Genomic DNA, 26,771 nt, shown 5'->3' with positions numbered 1-26,771 from the left:
TGTGAGAAAAGCTGTGCCTTCAATGAGGCCTGGCCTTGCACACATCTAGTAAAAATGGTATTTCTGTGTCTGAAGTTTCTCAAAAGGCAGATCTTTGCCATGGAAATGCAACTCTTAGTCAGTGACTTTGTTGGGAGAAGGTGAAATAAAATGCAGCTTGTGCTGTCCTAATGCAATAAAATTGCACAATACAAACCTGATGTTCATAATGCATTATGTTACATACATCAAATTACACATGCACAGGTAAGTTTTTCAAAAGGGTGACCTTCTATAATTTCTTATGCAGTCTTAACCAGTGTTAAAAATACATTTAACATTTGAAATGCTGATGGTTGCAGTTCCAAAGCTGCTAACTCATAATGTCTGAAAATGTAATAGCAAGTAGGATCTTAACTTGATGATTTACTGAATCTTTATGTTTTATATAAATTATTAATCCTTTGCTACTTAGATGAACTGGTACAAAATTTCTCACAGATTTGAGAAATTAGTATTGCTTATATTTAGCCTGCTGTTGTACTTCTTAATTCAATCACTGTGTTTCATCAAAACTTCTCAAAGCTCCTCTATGATTCCGAAAATCCTTGGCAGGGATGAGGGGGGCAAAATAATAAAGTGATCATTGAGACTTTTGCAGATGGATGGCTACTTTAATAAGAATTAACTACCCTGAATAGCATGAAGTCAAACCTGTATTCCAGTAGGAGTTTCCAAAGGAACTCCAAAAAGTTATAAATCAAAGGTGTTACTCTAAAGCAATATATGCTAACTTTTTAAACACACATAACCTATTTCCAGTTACTGAGAAGTTACTATGCACATATTCATATGGTGGTTTTTTCTTCTGGTAGACCAAAGTAAGCAAGCAGATTGCTCTTCCATATTGAAATACAGATGTTGAAAAAGACAGCTCTCTTGGTTTTTATTTCTTCCAGATAAATGCAAAATACAGACTTCTTTCCAAGGCAATTTGCACAGCTTAATCTATATGAACTGAGCAGATGTAAAAAAAAGAAGCATCAGAGTCCAGTTATAGAAATCGGCATAATATGTGATTATTAAAACCAAACCTTTATAATTGAGAAGAAAAAAAACAAGATTTGATTTTGCAAAATACCACTGCTCATGCACGTCAGGAATGTAAAAAAGTATAAATTTGTTGCGCTACTGTTTGTCCAACTGCTTGCTCAAGCTCACGGATGGCTGCGTTACAAAGCCGGTGGATGCTTCCAAAGCGCCGCAGTAAAAGCAGAGCTTTTGTTTTCCCAACGCCGGGGATGCGCTGCACCGCCTGCAGCACCGCGGCTTCTGGCAGCTGGGCGCGCCGCTTGCCGAGGAAGGGGCTGGCGCCGCGGTCCCTGCTCTGCTCCCGCACCTGGAGCGGAGAGAGCTGTCAGCGACCCCAGCGCTGCCGCCAGAGCCCTGCGGCCAGGCTGGCACCGGCCGTCACCCCTGCACAGCTCACGGCAATCGCTAGCAAGCTGGACATGCAAGCTCCCTCCTCCACCCCTTATCGGATGCACTTCGACAAAACCTTACTAAGGAACAATTTCTTAACAGCAACAACAAATGAAAACAATTGTTTCTGTCACCTTTTGGATGCAATCAGAGAATGGGTAACAAGAAACAATTTAAAAACAGTTTCCCTAACCTTAGAGAAAGCAAAATTTCAAGTTGATTTTGACAGTGATAGTTGCCTAATGCGACCTAGTGGCACCTCATACAAGATTACATTTTAAAAATCCAGGATTATATTCTTCAGTCTTTTTTCTTTGTTCCCAAATGAACCTTCTTCACACTGAACTGTACTACTGTATCACTGTTGCAGAAGATTTACTCCTTACATTCAAATGATGCTGTGCTCCTTTAAGATCCTATGTATTCTCTCTGCAATGAGGTGATCACTGGGGAGATCTACCTGCTTTGCTGTACATCACATATTTTAATATAGCACAGAAACTTACTAGTTGAATAATAAGCTGAGAAGCTTCTCCTTGATTCGCCACAGGAAGCAACACCATTCCAAGTTCGAGTACAACAAGTTTTTGTACTCCTAGGTAGTACTGATCACTGATTTGGGTTTTCTCTACGATTACAATTCCCCTAAGACTGCTGGCCTGTATTGAAATGAAAAAGATATTAGGAAAAACCTCGTTAATGACAAGTTAATGCCTAATAGCAAATCAGAGGAAGAACACAAGTTGCAGGAACAGGACAGAGGTTTAATACAGCACTATCACACAGTTGCAGAATTTTTCAGTTCCCAGGTGAAAATTATCCCAAAAAGTCACCTCCAATGGAATTTAAAAAAATAAACAAAACCACAAGAAGAATGTTCTCAGAAGCATGGAATAAACAAGTATCAGATGAAAACTTTTCTGTTTATATAGCACTTACATTTCTAAATCTAACCAATCTTCGTTTGAATTCATCCCCTGCAACCAAATCTGCTTCAGAAATAAGTAAAATGCAAGTTCTGTTTGGAAGATGGAAGTCCACCAGTCCCAAGGCATCTTCAAAGATGAGTCTAACTTTCCCTTAGGGTGAGATTGTTAGAGGAAAAAATACTGTAGTTAAATATGTATCCTGAAGTGTCAGTAATTCTAGTGACTTCATACTGAACTTTATTAAAAGCCTTTTTTCCCTTTAAGTAAATCTATTACAAGCAATCTGAACTACTGTGTGATGTCTTTAGTAATGTAAATTAATAGCAGTTCCAATCTACAGATTTAAAAGTACTAGAGCTGTTCAGTGAACCCTAGACTTGAACAAAAATATCACATGCTTTTCTGGAGGGATCATCACAATTTAGTTTGTTGTGCCAGCAAGATGGTAGCAGAGTAGAGATGTAAATTCAAGGGAGCTTAGGGGAGATGCTTATCTGCAAAGCCCCACAACAGCAGATTGTGCTGCTTCCCTGCAATGCTCTGCAGCTGTGAAAACTGAGCTGATCTCCCAGATACGTGCCAAACAAACGGGATCTTTCAGCCTGCTACCATAGTCCATACCACAAATATGGGATCAGTCAGGCACAGAGTAAAGCGCATTCCAGCCATTTAACTTTACTGGGCAATAGAGGGGGATGATTTGCCTGACTTGCTCTTCCTCTTCCAATTTGTTTGTGCTTACCTTGTAGCCTTTGGGCTAGCTCTGACCCTCTCCACTTCTCATTTCCAATCACATGCCCGTAAGGGACAACTATAGATCCTGCTGTCACAGGAAGCTTTGCTTTTGTTGTCATCAGACCTCCTTTAAAATCCTCCTTCAGTAGCAGATATACCCTAGAAAGAAATGTGGAAAAGTAGGAACGCATTTTACAAACCTATTCCAAGCTTATAAATTTTAATCATAAACTTAGGATGCAATATTCTGGAAGAGGCACTACCTCCTTCCTCAAGCTTCCTTACAGCTAAGGTGAGCATATCAAATCAGCCAGCAGTCTGTTCACTTTAATACAGGCTGTTGGGCTGGCTTGCAAATTCCACTTTGCGCTTTACCGCTCAGTCTGAAAAACGCCTGAATTAAAACACACAGATGGTGAAAAAACCCACATTGCCTTTTCCATACCTTCAGCCACCCTTGCTGGGAGAAAATCTTCCTGAATTACAAAGCCAACTCCAGAGGCACCTCCATCCCTCAGCTGGTGGAAGTCTCCAGACCAATTATTACAAGGTAGCTGCTGGGAGAGATTGTTTTCAGGTTTGCCAGCTTTACGCGGTGTTCTGACTTTAACAAGCCTTGGAGGCTAAGGTACGATCTAAGTACAAGCACCACCGAGCAGCCGGCACCACGGCACATTCGCACACCGAAACGGATGCCGGAGCGGAGCCCGCGCCGGGGAGCGGGGAGAGGCCGCAGGGCGCTGCCCGGCCGGGGGAGCCGCCGGCCCGGGGGAGCCGCCGGCCCGGGGGAGCCGCCGGCCCGGGGGAGCCGCCGGCCCGGGGGAGCCGCCCGCAGCAGCCACGGGCCGCCGGACCGCGGGGCCGGGCGGCGGCAGCGGGAGGAGGAGCGGAGGAGCGGAGGCGCCTCAGCCGGGGCGGTTGCTACGGCCGAGCGAGGCTGAGTAAGGCCCGCGCTGACTGGAGGAGCGCGGCCCGCAGCAAATCCGCCCTGGCCTTGTTTCCAGGCGGGTCGCCAGGGCGAAGCGTCCGGCGCGGCGGGGAAGCGGCTGTGAGGCGGTGCTTGGAGCCGTCCCGTCCTGATGGCGTTCCTGTTCGGGAGAGGCCGGAGGGGCCCCTTCGTGAGTATCGCTGTGCTGAGCGTCGCCACCGAGAGCGGGGACAGCAGGACACGGGGCTCAGTGCGCGGCTGGGACCGGGGGCGGCTTCTGCGGCTGATGCCGGTATCGCTGAGCACTTTGGAGCGAAAACCGGGGAGAAGAATGAAGCCCGAGGCGAGATAAAATGGTGTCCGGGGGCCGGTGCGCTCCTTTGGCTCGGTGCCGGGCCTGCCGGCTCCTCAGAAGCGCCGAGCTTCCCTCGGCGCGCCTCCGCTCCGGGAAGCGCTGGGCGCGGCCCGGGCTGGCAGCGCCGCTCGCTCGCTCCCCGCGCTTGCCGGGCCGCCCTCCGAGCGCCGTTCTGCTGTCAAGTGAGCTGAGAAAAGTTCTGATCGGCGGCTCAGAGCAACCGAAGGCTGTGCGGGTGTCAGCGGCTGTGCGGGTCGTCTTTTCCAGAGTATTTGAACTAATGAATCTTTGTTCGTTGCTACAGCGGAAGTATTGATCTTGTGTCGTTGTCATACTCTTACCGTGGGATGACTTTACTCCAGCTGTGTTCCCTGGCAGTCTTAGTAGGGTCAGTCGTAGTCGTGTCTGCAGTCAACAGCCTGTAGTAAACGAAATGGCGCATGCCAGACACACGTGCCAAATTAGGGAGCAGTGCATTTGCAAGACTGAGTAAAAAGGCCGTCTTCTAATGCACCATTTAATTATTTGGTGTGACTTAATGTAAAACCGAAATATTTCCCAATTCACATCTTCAGTCTCGTGCTGAAGTGAATTAAAGAATAACTGGGGGGGAAAGATCTGTAGCAGAAATAGCAGGAGTTTAGTCTGTTTCACTCCATAGGAAAGTAAAATCTGCCCAAAGGTGATGGACTTTATTATGGACTTCATTATTATTATGATGCCTAGAGAGAGAACAAAAGGTAATGAGCACAAACTCAAGCACAGACAATTCATCTTTAGCATAATAATAAAATGTTGTGGGGTGGTTCAGCAAGATACACAGGACTTGATTGGACAGGATGCCAAGCAACCCTCTTGTGGCTGACCCAGCTTTGAGCAGGAGCCTGAGCTAGACAATCTCCAGAGCTCCCTTCCAACCTCAGGCAGTATACAGTTTCCTTCACAGTACTTTTGTAGGAACTCTGGTCCTGATTTTCTGAGCTGGTATTTAAGGTTATACCATTAAAAAAAAAAAAAAAATTACTGTGCTTGCTGATGAAAAAAATGGGGTTTTTTTGGTTTTTTTATAATTAAGGTTGAACCTTTGACTGCAAAACTTAGTGGCAGGGTTTTTTTGGACTAATATCGTTAGTCTGAAGCAGCATTCCGATACTTTGAAAAAAGTTATTTTCTAGTCCAATTTTCTTGTATATCTATAGGAAAAAGATGAGTAAGTTACAATTCTGGTTTTGCAAATTGTGATATAATGGATAGAAAATGTACATTAATGGGTCTCATGTAAATTACATTTCTAACCTTCAAGAGCAGCTGTTCATAAATGTTAAATGAACTTGCCAGCTTTACATGGTGTTCTGATTTTAAGGGGAATGAAATGCCATTTCAAGTCTCTGTTTACATTAATTGCATGTAATCGTTCACCTTTTTGTATTATTTTGCATTGTTAGTTTCTGTGCACATTCAGTTCTGTGTTTTTTCTCATTGTAATGCTTAAAGTCAACTAATTTTATTTTAAATCATTTAGAAACATATAGCTCATGGCCTGGTCCCTGCTGCTACCATAGCTCCTAAACCTGCAGTTCCCCGCACCCCTCCCCCTCGTAGTCCAAACCCTTCTCCAGAAAGGCCCAGGTATGTGTTGGTTTTGGGGATTTTTTGAATTATTTTTTTCTTTTTTTATATATTTTTGTTGTTTCATCAGATATTGTAGCATACTATAAAAATCTGATTAGAAGAATTGCATGTCTTTACAATATTTACAAAACTTTACATAAAAAGAATATATTTTTGGTGGGGGGGCAGTTTCACATTCTGAACTTTTTTCCCCACTCCTAAGCATGGTAAATCTTCAGGACAGTAACTGTTATGAACATGTCACTTATCTGAGTCAATTAAAGACGAATTAACTATTTAAAGTTAGTGGAATTTTTAATTTGGCTACTACAGTAGAGTGTAGGACTGCAGCAGCACGAGTGCTGTAAATCAGGAAGTGTTGGCTCATTAGAAAAACATGAATTAAACCTTGCTACCATACCAAGGACTTAAAAAACTGACATGTAGCACCATGCTGGATTGGAAAAATGCAACTTATTTTTAAGTTGTAGTTTCTTACAGTTCTTATTCTATGCTTTCTCTACATTCTAGTTGTTTTCCATGGCCTTTTTAGTGTCTGTCACATTCCTACTTAATTCTAGCTAATTTCTTCTTTCTTTTTGGCCTCAAGTTCTTGTTATTCATTTTACAGTTATGAGCATTTCAATTCATTTGTCTTAGTTGCAACATTCTGGAAGAGATATTATTTTTCCTTTTCATCATACCCTTCTCCGTACTCCACAGCATCACACAAATAGGCACTTCTGTTTGCTTGTCCTGGTTTGCAGTGTGCCATGATTTATTAACAACTTCAGAATCATCAGTAAAAGGTTTAGAGTAGAGAATAATGGAGACAAAATAGCGGGACATGGAAAACCTTTTCAACACAACACAAGGAAGTATTGTTATGGCTAAAGTGAATGCTAAATACTGTAAATTATTGATGTGAATTTTGGGAAAGTAGCTCGGTATATTCCAAGATTATCACGGATGTGATTTGGGAAAACCAGTAGATACTGCACCTTACTCTTGGATAGCTGCACTACAATAGCAAGCTGTTTTGTGCTTTACTTTGGGAGGTTTATAACCAGTCCCATAGCATTCAGTGATATTTATGCTTGTTAACTGTGAACAGTTTGCTTTGATTAAGTAGCAAAGCCATTTTGCAAAGGAAAAGGTATCAAATGTGGAGCACAGAGAAAGCCTCAGTATTGCTTCATTGCTCTGTTCTGTTTTCTTCCAGGTCTGCTCTAGCAGCAGCAATCCTTGCAACAACACTAACAGGGCGCACTGTTGCTATTCCTCAGCCTCGGCAGAGATCCCTTTCTGAAAGTGATTCCACCTTCTTGGAACAAGAATGTTTTGAACCATATGCAACAGTCACAGAGCTCAGAACAGGGTAGTGTATGCTTTCTGATTTGATACCTTAATTAGAAATAGAATCTCTCAATGATCAACTTTACCAAAGAGTGACAGCAAATTCCTGCTGTTACAGATACTTACTTTTTTCTTACCATATCATAAATTCAGTCTGAAGTGTCTAACAACCCTTATTCCATTTCTTGTAAAGTGATGTCACATATACAATCTTCAGAGAGGCAGATTTTGTTTGTACAACAGTCATAAGCAAAATCATATACTATTTTTGTCAATTATGATCAATTTTACAGAATGTGATAGACTGAGGAATCACTTGAAGTACATGGAAGATATTCCCTTTTTGCTAAAATGATTATTTCAAACTGTCATTTTGGTAGAATTAGGAACCTTCTATCTCTAGTCTGACATTTTAAGATAGAGATGAAAGGGTAGTACTAGTGTTAATTGTCTATTTTAGAGTATACACATAGACACTGTCCTGGAGGTGGTTTATTATCCCATACCATTTTGGGTTTTTGATCTGTTTGGTTTAGTTTGTGCCCAGGGTGGTTGCTACTCCTGCTTCAGCCCCCGTCCTTCCTGCCTCTGGACTTTTGTGAAGAATGGGAGCCAAGCTAGGGTGTCTGGAGGGAATTTGGGGTGGGGTGAGGGGCATGGGCTCATTCCAGTGGACACACTGACCAAGGATCTTGCTGTTTCTGTGGGTTTTGCCTGCTGCTTTTTGGGTTGTTTTTTTTTTTTGTTGTTGTTGTTTTTGTTTTTTTTGGTTAGTTAGTTGTTAGGTTGGGCTTTCCTCTTCCTCTTCCTCTTCCTCTTCCTCTTCCTCTTCCTCTTCCTCTTCCTCTTCCTCTTCCTCTTCCTCTTCCTCTTCCTCTTCCTCTTCCTCTTCCTCTTCCTCTTCCTCTTCCTCTTCCTCTTCCTCTTCCTCTTCCTCTTCCTCTTCCTCTCTTTTCTGTTCCCCTCTTTTCCCTTCCCTTTCCGTAAGTATTTTTGGTTTTTTTTTGTTTGTTTGGTTGGTTTGGGTTTTTTGTTTGGCTGGTTTCTTTGGGGTTTTTTTATGATGGTTTGGCAGTGTGACTGAGCTTGCTGGCTTGGCCTCTTGCTGCTCTGCCCTCGGGAAGCCCAGGGCCAGTGTGTGCCTGCCAGGACCTCTGCACAGCCCAGGCCCAGGGAGCAGCCAGCTCCAGGCAGCAATCCCGGGTGGTCCCTCTGCCGTCTCTGGGAGCTGGGCTGCTGCTGCCAGCCCCCTCTGCAGTGCCTCAGCTGCGGCTCCGCGGTTTTTCCTGCTTTTTGAGGAGAAGCTGTTTTGCCCTTCCCCTCCAGGTGGTAAAAAGTCCATCTACAGCTGCAGAGTTTGTGCTGCCTCTTGCTTGCTGTCCCAGGGGAGCCTGCCGTGCTGTTCCGGCTTGCTGCTCTGCGGTTTCCTGCTGCAGCCCCTTTGCCGTCCGGAGCGGGCACCGCGGCCGGCTGCCCCTGCGAGTTTGCGATGGCGGCGCCGTCTCCATCCCCGTGTGCCGGCTGCGCCCGCCATTGTCCGGCCGAAGGCGCGGAGCCACAGCGCCCCCTGCGGCCGTGGAGGAATCATCGCACCGGCGCGGCCGGCCGGGAGCCAGCAGCGCCCCTGCTGGCTGCAGGCGTAACTGCAGCCAGGGGCACGTGCAGGCAGCCGAGGCTGCTGAGGGGATTCTGGGGGGGTGAGGTTCCACAGTTTCAACATTTAGCTTTTTTTTTTTTTTTCTGGTTCTGTGCCTTGCAGGTATCCTCATTTTTTTTTTTTAATAAACAGGTTTTTTTCACTTTCACCCCCTGTTATCCATTTCTCTCATTGGCAGAAGGAAAGGGAGTTATTGAAGCCCCTTCTTGTCGCCCTGGTTCTTAAGATTTTCTAAAGCCTTCTGAGTTTACATTCTGTTCGAAAATTTTCTCACACAACTTTCTGTAAGCAACCTATTGATTTGCATTTCTTCATAGGGGTGGAGAAACTTGATGTACTAGTAGTTTGTCCAATGCCTTTGGAGCGGTGGCACATTCACTCTCCAGTCCACTGTCACCTTTGGAAAAGTAGAAAGCTGGAGTCAGAAAATAAACCTTCCTTCTTTTCACCTTGCAAATAGCAGTGGCTCACGTCGTGCTTTCACATGTCCTATAGCGACACCTTCTCTTTAGAGGAAATGCTCATTCCAGGGTGTTTTCTCCTGAAATTTGTCTCAAAAGCAAGACAACTACATTCTTTGTTTGCAGCTAACAGAGGCTTAGATGTCTGTCTGTCTCTCTGGATTTGTGTATATTTTAAGACTGATGGTTCTGCTTTGCTAGTGTTGAATTATTTTGAAGAGTAGGCACTGCTGAAACAGGCATTAAATTGCTTTTTGCAGCTCTGACTGGAGACTTGATGGTTGTGACAGGTCTCTACAGTCCCTGGAAGTAACGGGCAGTTATGGTGAAGAAGAGGACATGGATACATATCTTTCAGATGCTGATAAAGAGGCAGAGTCCAGCTCTAAGAGTAATGAGAAAGGGGAAGGAAGCTTTAGCACCAATGCTATTTATGCTGTTCCCTGCAAAACTAAAAAGGTAAGATTTTTAAACGCATTTGTTCCTTTACCATGTTTTAATATATTAATGCATGTCAATATTTCAGATGCTTTGCATTCTCTTCTTGTCTTTAGACATGTATTCAATATTTATTTTGCATGCTAATTTTTGTGATTCATTTACATGAGTTAGGTAGGTTTGTTGGTTGTCACAGACTCTTTCTCTCTGGTTATTAGGAGTACATTGGTATTGTACATAATTATCATGCATAATTATATTGTATATAATTATCATGCATAGTCTTGTAAAATGTCCACTAATTTATATTGAGCATGGTACTAACATAGTAGGTGGTTTGTTAAAAGCACTGATACATGGTGAAAGCTTAGTTAATGGTTCACTATTGTGCTAATGAGCACAGACCTATACAGAAATGGGAAGATTTTGAATCAAACAAAATAATTGAACCTTTTCTTGAAGACCAGGGAATTTTTGTATGTTTTGGATTGTCTTAGCCAATAATGAACTTAACACTCCTAAGGCACATTTAAAGTTAAATCAAAAATGAGACAAAAATTTAACAGGAAGAAGTACCTGAGTAGGAAAAAGGCAATAAAAGATCTCTTAAAAAATGTTTCTTCAAAAAAAACCCAGCACTAGTAAAGTAGAACGATCAGTCTTAGAGTGTAAACCACAAATCCCAAAACGTGAAAGAATCCATAAAACACCCCAAGGTGAAGAGACATTAAGAGGAGAGAAGGGGAAGAAATAAAAAAAAAGGTGAGAGGGAATGAGTAAAAATGTGAAACATTTTGTGTGATCAGTGGGAAAACCAGCAAAGAGAATGTTAACAATGGTTCATTAATCCCTCACAGCAGTGATACAGTAGATAAATGGTTGATAATCAAGGTCATGTACACCCCAGCAAACAAGCAAAAGAGAATAATTTCATGGACCTTTGTAACCAAATAAGGTGACAGAGAATACTTGAACTAATCACTTCATACTTGCTAGCCTCCCGTTGGTCATTGTAAGGTTTCAATTTTATTTACATAGAGCCCGAAACAACAGCAACACAAAAAAACCCCACAAAGTCCTCCCAAGAAAGCAAGAGAAGAAACAAATCTTATATTTTACTATTTTAAAATACTAGTCAGCAATTCTGAAGGAGACTGAGATGTTAATACACTAAATCTGTCATACAGATATCAAGGTACTATCAGTGGGCTATTTTAAGAGTGATCTCATGATTTAGAGAGGTTTGTCTTATTCTTACATAGGGGGAGTTTCCATCTCCTATTCCTAATGCTGATAAGAAAGAGGTTTCTTCCCATGAAACTGAGTGTGAGGTGGTGGTGGATAAGTCAAGTGTGCAAATAGAAGGTAAGTAAACTTAGTCAAAATGCCATCCATACCTTTTAATACCATTGGGAAAAAATTAATAAAATAAACATAGTACTATATTGTAATATTATACTCCTTTTAAAAGGGCAGTTAAAGAAATACTAGTAAATACTTCACGATTTCTAATAGTTACAGAAAATTTAAAACCTGCATAAAGAGGGAAGATTAGTCTCTATTCACTGTGGAATGAACTGTCAGCCACGGTAAAATGAGGGTGTGGGGTGAAGGTTTTGTGAACTCTTGTCTTGTAAAGTACAGTCATTCTCTACTATGCTTTTGTTGGTACAGGTGCCAGAAGCAGTCAGGTTTGTAATATGGAACTTTTTGGAGTGCTACTGTGTTCAGGAAAAAAAAATAAACAAAACAAAACGGAAGAATGTAGAAGCTGTAGAAACGAGCAATGTTAAAAAAAAAAGCTAGAGATAGAGGAAAACAATTTTAGTCAGTTATTTTATTGGTATGAAAAAATGCCATGTCTGAAAAACAGTAGTGAAAACTTCTTGAGTTTTTTAATACTTAAATGGCATGGTAGTAGTGTTGTTTATACCTTCTACAAAAATTGGATCATTATTGGTGTCCTGATGTTTTTTCAGAATAGAGAAGAAAACATGATAATCAGTCTCAGGCTATCAATCTAAGCACTGAATTTTTAAGCTTCACAAATAGGTTTTTTTCAGTAAATAGTTTTTGTTAGATTAGGGACATTTGGGTTGTTGCTGGATGTGTCCTTATTTTCTAAGGCTATTTTCTTAAAACAATAGAATCTTGTGGACATAAAAGTTATAACAATAGAGTAAGACCAATCTAGTGGTAATAGCAGTTTTCTTGCATAATTGTCTTGTCTGTTATTTTCAAATCAGGAAAAGGGAAATAAGAATTAGTTTCAGAGCTGGACAACACAGTTTTTACAGAGGATGGTTGTAGCAATGATGAATGGAAAAACATGGACTCCCCATAGCAGTTGCAAAGGAAGATGGTTTCTTGCAAAAAACCAGACCTTTTTATGGTGCATTCAGAGAGTAAATTCTTACCTGTTTCCATTCTCCTGAAACAGAACAAAAATGCATTGGCTACCTGCCACTGCAGGTGTTGCTGTTTGCATGTTCTTTCACACAATCACCTTTTTGATCACTCAGTGTCCACGTGTCCCCTTGACCCATCAGAATCCCAAACAATAGGTGATCACACACCAGTTATATTACTCGTTTTCTGTTTACATGACTTGGTTTTTAGGTTATGTGACTTGTTTTCTGTCATCCCCTTAGCTGAGGCTTTCCCAGAGTGCTTTCTGGTGAGCTGAAGTGACAGAAATGAATAGAAGTGAGCAGAGGCTTGTCAAGCCCTTATTATGTAAGATTTTTCTTATCTCCTACAGATGGTTGCACTCTGTAGCTAGTGGATAGGAAAGAAGAAACAAAACTGAGTCAATTTGCAAAAAATTGCATCTTTCTGACTTTTATTCATGTTGGATCCCAGGATTTTTTTCAGTATTCTTTCAGTGGACTCTGTTTATTTCTCTATTTCATAGAGAACAATATTCAGAAAGAAGGGTTACTTTGATATAACCATTTGGGAAGTGAAGGCATTAAACTGAAAAAAGGTAGAATATATGCACTGTTTCTAATCCCTCTTCTTCACAGTAAGTGCTGCAGGTCTTGAAAGCATCTATGGTTTGGGAAGGACTTCCTTGCATTTATTACATGTGTGCATACATATTCTTATGAGCCCTTACAGCTTATGGACTTAAAATAATTTTTTTTCCTAATTGACTGAAAGATCTGTTTTTCTTTAACAGAAGACCAAAATCTTGGCTTGAATGTAAAGGTAAGACTTTTATAAAGGTTTCTTTATGCATTTTAGAAAATAGGGTGTCATAAAAAGCTGATAGGTTTGCAGTCACTTAAAAGAAAACCAATTTATTGCCACTATGGAATCTTTTTCTTTTGGAGTACAGGAATGGCTAATCATTCCTTTTTAAAAAATGCAACTATGTAGGTAAATGGGCCATACAAAAGTTGTTGAGTTTTTTTATAGTATGTCATCTGTTATTCCTCATGTGAAAGAAAGAAACTGAGAATGAGAGACAACATGCTATAGCAAGAGATAGCTCATACTGTTAATATACAAATTCTGAAATGACTTTACTGCATTTTTGTATAGTTTTCTTTTTGAGCTGATCTGACTGCTTTCTTAAGCTTGAAAAGGAATACCCAAAAATTTAGTTTCTCAGATCAACTTGCCAGAAGATGGTTTATGAAAATAGTTAGTTCTTCCATTGTTATCATAGCTTCTTTTCTACAGGTTCTTAACCACATATCTTTTTCTTTGAAATTGTTCATGAGTTTTGTCTCATTTAGTCATTGGTGTCGCACAGTATCATCAATGGTGTGTTAAATTACATGACAGCACATCCTTACAAAACTTCACTGCTGTTTAAAAACATGGAGAAAGTCTCTACATCACCTTCGCCTCAAGTAAATACATTAGCATAAATGACCCTGTAATTCTTTCCTGGTGAAAGAACCTTCTCAAAACATACAAATACTTCTGTATTTTTTCCAGTAAAGCAAGAACAAAGTTCATCAACTCTGAAAAACATGTTACATTTGAATTGATTTGCTGATACCTGACATAATTGATTAGTCCAAAGTCTTACTCTACAAACTAACAAGTGGGAAGAATACCTTTCCTGTTTTGTCAAGAAGCTTTGTGTTTGAGACTTTTATGTCAGCTGTAAACAAAACTGTTTTGAGAATGGTATGTTTCTGACTACTAAAGATACTAGTGAGTTTTTAGGTGTCTACAAGTGACTGATGGCAGTGATAATTGATAAAATGATATCTAGATGAGTAGATGGTAAGATGTGTATTATCAAAAGTGAAATCAATCTTCAATGTAGTTGATACAAAAGAAATGCCTTCAGAAGTTTTATTTCTTAAGTTCGTAAGCAGTGATGCTGTTAAAGCAGATTATCTCTTTTTTTATTTCTCTGCTAGGAGGAAAAATTAGTAGCTGAAAATCTGATACATGAGAAACCCCCACCATCCCCAGGTACTTTGGATTTTTCTGTGACTTTGCTAGACATTTTCACTTTATTAATATGCATGTGTATATGAAAATCAGTTTTTCTGATGCAGCACTATATACACAGTTTTGCAGATAATCTAGAAGTTTACTTTTGTAAGAATTGTTCAGTAACTTCTATTCAGTAACACTGAAGATGTTCAGTGGGAAGGAATGCAAAGTTTTCATTGTATGGGTGATTAAAATTTGCAGGGATCAAGAATACTGACTAGTCCATGCAGGGCACAAAGACTTTGCTTATTGCAGTGGACATTTTAGTTTCACCTCTCCAGTCACTGATGTTTGGAAGAGAGAGATCTGCTGACACTATCTTTTCCATTAAAAGAAGGAATGTTTTTAGTGTCTGAGAGAAAAGATGGGAACTTGCAGCCACTCCACAGCTCTCTTTCCAAATCCGCTTTTTTATGTTGTTTCTGGTCTTACCTTTTGGGAGTCATGAGCTGACTTAGATCTTATAAAGTGGGACTCATATATAATGTTAATATTAGAAAAAATGGATTGTAATTTGCTGAAACTCCTGTTCCAGTCTGGATGCCATTTAAATACCTTGTTCTGTGGCATTACAGATGTGTCTGTCCGGGCAAGGCAAGTATGGGGAAATAGAAGCAAAGAAAAGTTCAGAGAACTACAACACGAAAACTGGTCTCTGAGCAAGGCATACCAAGCTGTGGTCCAGCAATATGAGGGAACAAAGCAGCTCATCGAAGAACAGCAATTAAAGCTGAAGAGACTAGAAGAAGAAAACAAAAGGCTTAAAGAAGCTGCAGAGAACTCACCTAGAGAAGGTGGAAGAAGCATATAAGCTATTCTGTAGTTATCTTGTTTCAATTTTTCTAATTTCTTGCAACCTTTTCCTCTAGCAGCAGGTTTCAAGTCACTGATTTAGACAAGTATGTATGCAGAAGTAGTTTCCAAACAGTGTTTCTACATTTGTAGAAATTTCCTTTTTGTCAAGCAATATGTACATGATAAAAAAAATTACTTAATTGTTTATTACTTGTTAATAATTACTTGTTGTTTGAAATGTAATGGATTTTTTGCTAGTAGTTTTTCATGGGATTTTTCCATAACAGTATTTTGAGAGAAGTTATTATTTATTATTCTAGCTTATTTAATTTTTTTTCATTACAATTACTAAATTGTTGTGAACATTTCTTGAATTTTAATGGAACTTTCTTATTGCATGTTTGTTTTAATTAGAGGAGGCAACAGAATTACTGTCTCTCAGACAACAAGCACAAGAACTGGTAGATGAAAATGATGCTTTGAAAATGGTGGTCCATCGTTTAAATGTGGAATTAAGTCGCTATCAAACTAAATTCAGGTCATTGTCCCAAGAAGAGGTGAGACTTGGTTATCAAGACAGTTTCTACTGAAATGTCTGGCATCTGTTATTTAATCTTTTGAGTTTTTATGACTGTTTTCTCCAGATTTGCCATCAAGTCTACAAATTGCACAGGTTTTTTCTGAAATTTAAAATAAGTCTTTATCATTAAGTCTAATATTAAGAATTCAGTATTATTTTGTATCACTAAGATACTGAACTTTCAGATTTACTGGGTGTGTGTTACATATGCAACACATGTAATGAAAACATAAGCTTGTTTGGGATGATAATTGTGACTGCAGTGGACAGTTGCTGGTGCTTCAAAAAGCAGGAATTAATGTCGGTATCTTCTAAAATATCTATTCTAGAATGCAAAGCTGAAAAGCTTCCCCATGGAAGGACCACCACCACCATGGCTGGTAAGTCAAATAATATTTGCACTTAACTGTTCCTTCCTCTCTAAGCAAAGAAGTAGAATTTCTTTGCTGGAATCAAAGTATTCAGCTCTTACTCTGCTGAACTATGACCTAATAATAGAATATTATAAACATTTCTTTTGTTGCAGAAAAATATGTATGGCAGAACTTTATCATGAATGTGTGCAGTTCCAGTTGAATGTACAGTAAGCTACAAACTGCACATAGTCCCCAACTTTGAACTATTGAAAAGTATTGTTACTCTGAGACTCATAAATGCCATCTTCACTTAGAATTGTCCAGCATATAGTTTGCTTCAAAGTCTTTCAAGGTCTATTGCTTGATTGTTACTCTGAATTGGTAATCTTTTGCTGTTATTTTTTTTGCGATTATGCTACAAGAAAACCGAATATTTCTGATTATTGGAATGGTCATGGATCCAGTAGCAGCCCATGAATTTCTGACAAGGGGAAGGCAAATAGTTTGTGAAAGGGAATGCATTTGTAATATGTAAAAACAATTTCTCCTTGAAATACTAATCTTATAGTTTCCTTCCTCGCTGTTACTGAGAACTGTACAGAATGATACAGAATGGGAAAATTCTCCTGCTCTGTCTTTTTAGCCAAAATAGCCAGTAATCAAATACGTATGTATTTAGTCTTAAAGATGCAGATTTGAGAGTGTAAAAATTCCTTTTCCACTTACTAATGAATCTGGGATAATTTATTCTTGCAGTAGTAAATGCTATAGTGTTTGACTCTTGTTTTGTATTCATTTGCATCCGTAATCTGCTGTGTTACATATAGTGATAAGTTAAAGCTGCTTTTTAGAAGAAAGATGCAAGGAAAGCATGAGGTCTTCTCTTTTCCAAAGCTTGCTCCTAATACAGTACTGTGAAGTGTTTCTGCAGCATCATTCTGCATATGATGGTCTGTGTGCTTGTATAAGTTTTGCACTTTAGTCTGCAAGTCGTACATGAAACCCCTTTAACAGCTTTCAAAACTAATAATCTCTAGCCAAGTAGATTAACTAAAGTAAAAGACAGAGATGAAATTATGGCTTGTAATTAATTTACGTGTATTTATTTTTTCATTTTCAGTTGGATATGAAGTATTTGTCACCTCTTCTCTTGGCATATGAAGATAGAATAAGAGAAAAGGAAGATTTTATTCTTGAACATGAGGCAGGTTACCATTTAGAAAAAATACACACCAAAGCAGAAATAAGTGACTGAATTTTTTAAAGGGATTTGCCAATGATGTTCTCTGCCAAAAATTTAAAGTGACTTTGTTTTACTTTTCCATGCATTGGCTTGTTTGTTTTTTCAGCCTGTTCACATTGAGGAGCATGCACTACACTGAGATATGCACAATGTGCTCTGAAAACAGAGTGAGCCATTAACTAGTCAGTGGTAGAAAGAATTTTTCTCATTCATGATGGGAATTCAGTGCTCTTGCTTGTGGGTTTTGTGGTAGAAGAATACCTATTTCTAGGTATGAAAAGAATGGGTACTCTTTTTGCTTTTTAGAAGTATTTTTTGTCACTGAATCTTTGAAAAATAGATACTTATTTTAGAGTACAAATGTATTTCCTTCAAAAAATTCAGCCATAAAATAAGCAGAAAGCAGCAAGGGTTTTTTTATATTACTGTACATTCACTGTGTTGTTTTACCATGTTCAAACCCATGTCACGCCTACTGAAAATGGATAGTATCGTCCAGTAATTTCCAGAATTCAGCTTTTTAAACCTATCTTGTAAGGGTCTACAACTTGCAAAAATGTGGCACAATATCAGGATTATTTTTAATCAAATATGACTAGATTAATGAAACAATTTAGAAATAAAATATGCACACCTGAATTAGAGATGAGTGAGTAGTGAGACAATATTCTATTATGAAAAGAACTAGAAGGCACCTAAATATGTGTACTTATAAAAATTTTCCCTAATGTAAAAATTAAAGCAAAATGATTATAAAAATTTTTATATGAAATCCTTTGTCTTCCAGGAGGATATGAAGAATTTTAAAGCACGAGTTGAAGAGTTGGTGAAGGAGAACGAGGATTTGCATGAGCAATTAAATAACTTTGTTACCCCTACAGAATGGCAAGTTACATTACTAAAAATTAATTTCGAAGTTAAAAATTGTTTTGCTTATTTCATACAAACTTGTAAAATTACAGATCTTAAGGAAAATTTGTTTTATCTTCAAACATTGTTTTTCTGAGGAATTAATAGCATCACGACTGCCATGTTATTACAAAGCTGATCTGCAATGCCTGGAATAATTGTGGAGTAAAGATTACATATGAATGTGGAGTTTTGCACTCGAAGGCCATGTAATTCCATCCTAGATATTGCAGGTTACATACCTTTACAGTGTGCCAATGACATCAGTTTTCCACTAATGCAAAAGAGCATTGCAATGTGTCATTATGATGTCTGACTCAATTCAGAAGGCTGAATTATTTCTTTATTACAACCATGCTAAAATACATTAATATGCTATATAAAAGGAGGATACTAAAACTACATACTACTTTCTCTGACTCTTAACACAATTCATGACCCTCTCTCAAGAATCCAGCCATAGGTGGGTTGGATTGGCCATCAGGCTCAAACAATCCTCACCAGAATCCAATCAAGCACTCACTACAGGTAAACAATTGTCCAAACACATTCCACATAGGAAAAATAAGGAGCAGAAATAGAAATTGTTTTCTCTTTCATTTCTCTCTGTGCACCTCTATGAAAAATCCTGAGAGGGAGAGAAATGTGCTTGCCACATACAGGTATTAGTATCTGCATAGATTTGGTTACCTCAGGTCCTGATATTGCTTTCAATAAGGATTTTAATCTGTTTTTTTAAGGAGGTTCAAATACGATTTTGTATGTTTACACTGTTGAAAATCAGTTGTGTTTGTTCTTCTGACATATCTTCTGAGTAACATTTTATTTACAAGCCAGTTATCATTGCAGGCAGCTGCTGCAAACTCAGGCCAAGCTGGTCTTGGAAGAAAATGGAGTGTTGATGGAGCAACTCAAAATTCAACAAGCTAAAGCAAAAGATAGTCACAGACAGCGTGTTCAAGAAGGTAAAAGTGCTTGACTTGCTAGTCATCGGAACTACACTAAAGGTGATACTGCAGGTTTTGATTTTTGTAGAGTTTTTGTTTGTTTTCTGTTGTCATTTTTTGTTTTGGCCAGCTTGACAGTGTTTTGGTTGACTGGAAGATTTTTTGCAACTTTATATATGCCTAAAAAGTGTCCTTGAACATAGGTAACGTTATAGGAGATCAAGTTCTGGATGTCAGCTGATACTTAAAAAAAATCATTAGGTCGTTATCACCAATTGACACTATAAAAAAGACTCCATTTTGACTTATTTCTTCTGAAAAAGTGAGGAGAACTGTTAAACAGCAATACAGTAATTTTCATAATTGAAGAGCACTTTAAACTGAATCAGAATTTTTCAGAGTAAAACAGCATTTCAATGAGCTTATAGCCTTGAAAAGAAGTACTCTTGAAATTTCTGCACTTTTCCAAAACAAGTTGCTTGAGACAGCAAAAAGTCAAGTCCAACCTGTTAAAACACAAACTGACAAATGCTCTGCTACATAATGTTTTAAATAACTCGGAATGAAGGTACTAATGGCTTTGTTGAAGTTTCACTCTGTGGTTGACCTAGTTCTGCTACACACAGTTGACTTTTTTTTCTTCCTTCCAAAAGCTTCAGAGTTGGCCAAACAAATAGTAATCTTAGAAGATAAGAAAAAGAGTCAAGAGGAAGAAATAACGAAGTACCAGAAGCAGCTAGAAGTTTTATGTTCTACAGGTGAAGAGCTGAAAGCCAAACTGGATAGCAGAATAACAGCAGAGGAGCACTTGGCTGTGGTGAATGATTTAAAAAGGTATGAGTTGCATATGGTGCACATATGGAGAAACATTGGTGCAAAGCATGCACATGGCCAGGGCTGCACACGTAATACTCTGCAGGTAGGAGGCCAGTGGAAACTTATGCTGGTAATCCAGGAAGGTAACTACCAAAGCACAGAGAAAGGGAAAGAAGTATTTATAAAATGCTGTCTTAGTTTTTAAATGACAGTTCTAGAAATATTGGTAGAAGTGTTTTCACCAAGAGTACCTACTGCTGGTTGTACCATTTTGAGTCGTCGAAGAGGAGGCGCTAAAAATGCCATTTTTGTCAAATCTGCTTCTATCAGTACTATATATAAAATGTTCTCATTCTTGCGTTCCCATCTTTGGAACATGTCTAAAGAATCCTGAAATTCTGAACTAGAAGTTCTAGAAGTTTCTGCAGTTGTTACAATATGGAAATGACATGAAACATCACAACTCAAAAGTGCAGCATAATCTGCAGAGTAATGTTTCTGTGAAGACATTCCATAAATTTGTATGCTTTTGAGCCTTTGGATAGGTTAGTGTTTCATGGTACAGTGCCATCTTGAGAAGGCCTCAGACCTTGTATTTTGGCATTGATAATAATTGATTTGAAAAGAAACACAAGGGAATTATATCTGGACCATGTATTCTTATAATTTAAATAAAGCGCAGTCAGAAGGAATTACTTGAATAATTTGATCTGAGATTGTAACACCTCTCTGTTGTCACCAATGAACATTGAGCATTCTCAGTGTATCTTATTTCATAACTTCAACGTGGGTATCTTACTGTAACTTAGCATTTTAGTGATCTACAGATCTGTACATGATACCTGTTCTACACTGTTGGTTTTTGCAGCTGTTTACAGCAGGAGCAGGAGAAGAAGCGCTGTGAGGTGGAAGCTGTAATGGGAAAGATAGCATTACTGCAAACTGAAAACAAGAAACTGCTCTTAGAGAAAAATAACTTCATGGCTGACAAGAAGATCCTGGAAACTGAGATGCAGATGACTCAAAAGACAAACAGGTCTTACCAAAGTTTCACTTGTACAGAAATACTTCTATTTCTAAAACCAACAGAATTATCTGTAAAAATATTGTCTAACTTCCCATAATGTGTATCTTCTACCTAGTGCAAAAAAAAAAAGCCCACGTTACCTAAACATATTTTTGTCATGTCTAGAGGCCTGGTTGTCACGTTTTGCTAACCTTTGTCTGTTTTCACGCTCACTTTTCTGTGTCTATGTTCAAACTAGGAATATATCTTTAATTTAGTAAGTAGCAATTAGCTATAGCAATTGATTATTAGGTGTACTTATCTGAAAATAAGATGAGCAGACATACACTATATACACAGTGTAAGGATAAGACACTATTAAGAATATATCTTTGAGTAGTTAGTAGTTAGCTATAGCAATTAATCATTAGGTGTACTTATCTGAAAATAATATGAGCAGGCATACACTATTTGCAGTTAGATAAGGATAAGACTTACACTATTTATAGATCTTCTCATGCACCTGGTTGCTCAGAAAGGAGTTCACAGTATTTTAAAAAGACAATGTTTTTCTATATATTAAGGAATATGAGCTTGTAGCCATTGCACATACTGTTCTTTTGAATCATTGTTACTGTTGTTATTCAGATAACATATCGTAAAGAAAAAGCAGCCCCAAAAATTGGAGCCAGTGCATTTTTAACAGTATGTATGATTGTTTGAGACTTGTACATGTTGATTTGCACATGTGATACAAGCTCTTTAAGGCCTTTACTAATTCCCAATCCAAAGATTCTCCCTTTTCTTTTATAGACGATTAAAGAAGAAAATAGGTCTTTTGCAACTGCAGCTGGAGGAAGCAATGGAAAAAGAAGTCACAGCCCATCACTATCTAGCAAACGTTGTTGGGCTGGTGGAGAAGATAGCTAAGGAACGTGATCATCTGGTATTTTTGGTAATTACCTTTAAATGGGTGTTCATTGGTATTTCACACAGTCATCATGCTACTGGCACAATTTACTATTAGTCTGAATTATCAAAGAATAAAGCTGTAATTCCAGTTTAAGGATTTAGCTTCATTTAAGTAGACTTTAGCAAATAGGATGGGAGCAGCAAAAGATTTTCTAGAGTAACAGTTAAAAGCAACCACCCTTACTGCTGGAGGTAATATAATTAAGCCATAATTCACATGAACATTAGGGTCTGCAGTGGCACTTACCAAGTTTAAAAGACTTTTTTAACCTGGTTTTAGAAATTGATGTTGAGCTGCACCTATTTAAAAATAGCACGCAATCATAAAACTTTAATATTGTTTTTGAGTCTTAAGGGTGGACTGTTATGCTTGAAGTGACCTGCTGTGGATGCATATGCATATTGTTTCTGCTTATTGGTTAGCAGTCATTTTGACAGGATGAATGAGAGTTTTGGAACAACTTCTGTTTATTGGAAGTGACTGGCATGGGGGTTTCTGGGCTTCTTGTAAGCCCATTTTGTTTCTTTTACAGGATACTGGGCACAATTTAAATTTTTCATATTCATACGCTTGTCTTCAAATGGAATCTGGAATAATTTCACAAAACTTTGTTAAAATAAAGCTTCTTTTGCTTGTTGTTCAGGTAGTAGACAAAGGTTGTCATCAGCATTAAATAAAAAGATACAGCGCTTAGTTCCTGATTCTAGAAGAGGAGCTATGGTGATACAGCTCAAATCCTTATCCACTACAAACTGGACTTCAGGATTGTGAAACTGGGCGCAACAAATGTATCCTAGAAACTGGGAGAATTTATTCTTAAGATCTCAATCTCTGGGATACCTGCTTTTAAATATTAGTCATACCATATTAGAAATATCCTTGCCTGAATGCCTGCCAATGTCAAGGGCTTGTTTGCAAGCAGATTACTAAATGTGACCTAAAGGATAAGTCTTATGCTTAAAAATGGGATCCCCACGTGTGCATACTTATATCTGTAGGAAAAAAACCGCAGAATTGGTTTGGTTTACAGTATGTTCCATTTCAGAATAATACTCTTTCACAGTATTCACAGTCAGTTGACAAATTATTAATGAGCCGTTATGAAAATAATTTCCAGGACTCTTTATCCATGTTGGTTCTTCAGAATGTTGGAGTTCAAAATGGAATTGCAGTGTCTGCCCTGACAAACAAACAGAGTGGTTACACATAGCTTTTTTTACTGCATGGTTGCAGGCCAGATGTTTGGAAAATGAGAATCATGGGGTTCTCAAGAAAATTGTAGAAGGCAGTCTGCGCTTAGGAAGATTGGAAGAAAAAGTTAAGGTAAGCAGTGTTTCTGAGCTAAACAGCTACTGTGAAATGTTTGGGGTTTTTTAGTGAGAAAAGTAGTTAATCTCTGGCAATGTTTTTATGAAAGATTTATGTATGGATTATCTTTAAAAGTTTTGAAAAAGCAAAATAGATCATCATTCTAATTTTCACTAGTGTCTTCTTCCATTGTATTTGTGCATTGTGTATCTGCCAGATCATCATGTTTACATCGCTACTTGGAGAATTATGACTAGTTGTAATAATATTTAAAGATTATTTTTGTTTCATTTTTTGCTCTCTGTTGTAATCCAAGTGTTCTGTCTTCTACTTTTTTGAGGCTGTAGCACTCCTTCAACTTGAAGTCCATTACCATTCAATTTGGAAGAATGAAAATGTTATCTCAGGTGTACAGTTTTCATCAAGTGCTTTCTTGTGACCATAGGGTAGAAGGTTAAGAAACTCAGAGGATGTTCAAACACCCAGCCTAGTTAGAGAATACATTATAAGTTATCTTTACAACTCTCTAAACAAAAAGCACAGGATATAATTGCAGTATAACAGTGAAATAAGTTTGAAACATTTATGTTTCAGCATCTTTGGTGCTACCATGATTATTTCTACTGTAATCTTAAAAAATGAAAGGAGAAAGATGCTATATTGGTTTCTATGTCTAGAAAGTTATGTATCTATTACTTTCAAAAGCTGTTTTATATTAAGTCAAGTTTGTTCAGTTTATCCTAAAGCAGAGAGTCTCCATATTCTACTTTGCCAGTCAAGACCTCCACTGCTATTCCTGCATCAAATGACACAAATGTGCTCCACCACTATGTTAATGGAGACTATCTCCTTCTGCGCTTTCATTGTTAGGATCAACACGGCATAGAAATTAGCAACAAAGAAAAGAAATGAAATTGTAAGTGTAAAGAGAGAGCAGTAAGCTGAAAAACAGCTTGAATTTGCATGGACCCCTTAATAAAATACCTGAATGCACAAAACACTAATGTAAAAGAGTTACTTAATTATATCAAGACAGCCATCAAATATTTTTAGCTTTTTTCACTATCACTCCTGTCTAGCTCCCCTACTAAGACAGTGGTTTGTATTCTTGTTAAATGTGGATCTTCTGCAGTGTAATAGATCTGTGACTACTGTAAGTGATAGAGAAAAGGTTGGCATAATATTAAGAACATTTACATGTAGTGAATTATAAGTGCAAAACCAATACTGGCAAAAGAGCAGGCAAGGACAACCTCCATACTTCACTGGATGCAGGAGGGAATACATTAACTTGGGATGAAGAGAAGGCAGACGTACTTAACACCATCTTTTTCTCAGTTTTCAGCAGTAAGGCAGGTTGCTCTCAGGACAGCTGGCCTCCTGAGCTGGTAGATGGGAAAAGGGAGCCCTCTGGAGAATAGCCCCTCTATAACCTAGGAGGAAGCAGTCAGAGCTGTGCTAAACCATTTAGATGCTTACAAGGCTGTGGGCCCAGAGGGGATCCACCCAGGGTGATGAGGGAGCTGGCACATGAGCTTATCATCAGTCCTGGCTCACCAGAGAGGTCCAGGGGACTGCAGGTGCCAATGTGAAGCCCATCCTCAGGAAGGGCTGGAAGGAGGATCTGGGAAACGTCAACTCTGTCAGCCTGACCTCGGTGCTGGTAAGATTATGGAACAGATCATCCTGAGTGCCATCACAGGGCACCCACAGGATGGCCAGGGGATCAGAGCCAGCCAGCGTGGGCTTAGGAGGGGCAGGACCTGCCTGAGCAACCTGATCTCCTTCTATGACCAGGTGACCTCCTGGTGGATGCAGGACAGGCTGTGGATGTGTCTGCCTGGACTTCAGCAAAGCCTTTGGCACTGCCTCCCAGAGCACACTCCTGAAAAGCTGCAGCCCATGGCTGGGCCAGGAGCGCTCTGTGCTGGGCTCAGAACTGGCTGCAGGGCAGGCCCAGAGAGTGGTGGTGAGGGTGCTGCACCCAGCTGGGGACAGGCACCAGTGGAGTCCCCCAGGGCTCTGTGCTGAGGCACTGATCAGTCCTGTTCAATATCCTCTTCACTGATGACCTGCATGAGGAGACTGAGTCCACCATCAGTAAATTTGCAGATGGCACCCAGCTGGGAGCATATGTTGGCCTGCTGGAGGGTAGGAGGGCTCTGCAGAGGGACCTGGACAGGCTAGATAGATGGGCTAAGTCCAACAATGTGGGATTTAACAAGTCCAAGTGCCGAGTCCTGCATTTTGGCCACAACAGCCCCTGCAGCGCTGCAGAGTGGCTGGAGAGTGCCCAGGCAGAAAGGGACCTGGAGATCCTGGTCAACAGCCAGCTGAACACGAGCCAGCAGTGTGCCCAGGTGGCCAGGAAGGCCAATGGCTCCTGGCCTGGATCAGGAATGGTGTGGCCAGCAGGAGCAGGGAGGTCTTTGGTACTGGTGAGGTCACACCTCGAGTGCTGTGTCCTGTTCTGGCCCCTCAGTTTGGGAAGGACATTGAGATGCTTGAACATGTCCAGAGAAGGCAAGAAGGCTGGCGAGAGGCTTGGAACACAAGTGCTGTGAGGAACAACTGAGGGAGCTGGGGTTGATTAGTCTGGAGAAAAGGAGACCCAGGGGTGACCTTATCACTCTCTATGTGAAAGGAGGCTGTGCTCACGTGGGGGTTGGTCTTTTCTCCCAGGCATTTAGTGACAGGACAAGAGGACGCAGCCTTAAGCTGTGCCAGGGGAGGTTTAGGCTAGAGATTAGGAAAAAATTCTTCACAGGAAGAGTGATTGGGCCCTGGAATGGACTGCCCAGGGCGGCGGTGGGGTCTCTGTCCTTGGAGCTGTTTAAGGTGGCTGGATGTGGTGCTCAGTGCCATGATTTAGTTGAAGAGGAGGTGTTAGGTCATAGGTTGGACTTCATCATCACAAAGCTCTTTTCCAACCTAATTAAATCTGTGATTCTGTGAACTGAGAGATCGTGACTCAGTGCCATGGTCAGCATGATAACCTGAGGTGCTGCTTTGGCTGGGGTTCCCTGGGAGGTCTCTTTGTAGTTCATAATTGTAATTACCAAGCAGTTTGATGATCCATGGTAAGAAGAATTTGAGGAAGCCAGTTTTTCTGGTATTAAAATTATTCCTTTACAGTCAGAGTTCAGCACTGTTTTCTCTTTTAACATGAGCTTGGACATATAGTTTGTCTCATCAGGGAGTCCTTCATGCAAGGGGGACAGCTAACAAAGAAAAATCTTTTATAAAACACAGAAAAATGTTTTATAAAAAAGATTTTACTAAAAAGGTATTTTAGTCAAACATCTCTTACAAATTCTGTGAAAATAAACCAGGGTTTTGGACTTAGAACTGTGAATAGTAAGTCTCTGGTAACAGAATTTGCCCTCCAGTTCATCATTAGCCACCTTTTCCTTTCATTCATTGCAAGTGTAATTCATCTTTAAGTT

At 39.5% G+C, this 26,771-nt stretch overlaps 2 protein-coding genes across 9 annotated transcripts in view; one reads left to right on the top strand and one right to left on the bottom strand.

The window, feature by feature from the left end:
- Positions 1-632: 632 nt before the first annotated feature.
- On the bottom strand, positions 633-4,874 carry LOC144247060 (Fanconi anemia core complex-associated protein 24-like). The gene is made up of 5 exons (XM_077786293.1): positions 4,750-4,874; positions 3,133-3,284; positions 2,401-2,540; positions 1,968-2,120; positions 633-1,378 (listed from the first exon to the last, which is right to left on the bottom strand). Exons 1-5 carry the CDS (start codon positions 4,848-4,850, stop codon positions 1,136-1,138), a joined length of 789 nt encoding a protein of 262 aa, XP_077642419.1. The 5' UTR covers positions 4,851-4,874; the 3' UTR covers positions 633-1,135.
- Positions 3,431-26,771, top strand: part of LOC144247054 (centrosomal protein of 89 kDa-like) — a 35,021-nt gene continuing 11,680 nt past the window's right edge. The window contains exons 1-17 of one of the 8 annotated variants that reach the window (XM_077786281.1): positions 4,010-4,243; positions 5,931-6,037; positions 7,242-7,397; positions 9,784-9,952; positions 11,194-11,296; positions 13,113-13,141; positions 14,314-14,368; positions 14,968-15,186; positions 15,602-15,744; positions 16,097-16,147; positions 17,244-17,327; positions 18,154-18,255; positions 19,129-19,240; positions 19,876-20,056; positions 20,907-21,074; positions 21,858-21,999; positions 23,251-23,340. In XM_077786281.1, the coding sequence (XP_077642407.1) occupies positions 4,205-4,243; positions 5,931-6,037; positions 7,242-7,397; positions 9,784-9,952; positions 11,194-11,296; positions 13,113-13,141; positions 14,314-14,368; positions 14,968-15,186; positions 15,602-15,744; positions 16,097-16,147; positions 17,244-17,327; positions 18,154-18,255; positions 19,129-19,240; positions 19,876-20,056; positions 20,907-21,074; positions 21,858-21,999; positions 23,251-23,340 (1,950 nt within the window). In that variant the 5' untranslated portion in view covers positions 4,010-4,204. Of the gene's footprint in view, positions 3,754-4,009; positions 4,244-4,324; positions 4,346-4,489; positions 4,677-5,930; positions 6,038-7,241; positions 7,398-9,753; positions 9,953-11,193; positions 11,297-13,112; positions 13,142-14,313; positions 14,369-14,967; positions 15,187-15,601; positions 15,745-16,096; positions 16,148-17,243; positions 17,328-18,153; positions 18,256-19,128; positions 19,241-19,875; positions 20,057-20,906; positions 21,075-21,857; positions 22,000-23,250; positions 23,341-26,771 lie in introns of those variants that run through there. The other 7 variants (XM_077786280.1, XM_077786279.1, XM_077786282.1 and 4 more) reach the window with 7 other exon arrangements.

Source organism: Lonchura striata, chromosome 13 (assembly GCF_046129695.1).
Source record: "Lonchura striata isolate bLonStr1 chromosome 13, bLonStr1.mat, whole genome shotgun sequence".
In the NCBI taxonomy this organism is placed as follows: Eukaryota; Metazoa; Chordata; class Aves; order Passeriformes; family Estrildidae; genus Lonchura; species Lonchura striata.
The sequence above is the reverse complement of the archived record's forward strand: the minus strand, read 5'-3'. Positions and strand labels throughout refer to the sequence as shown.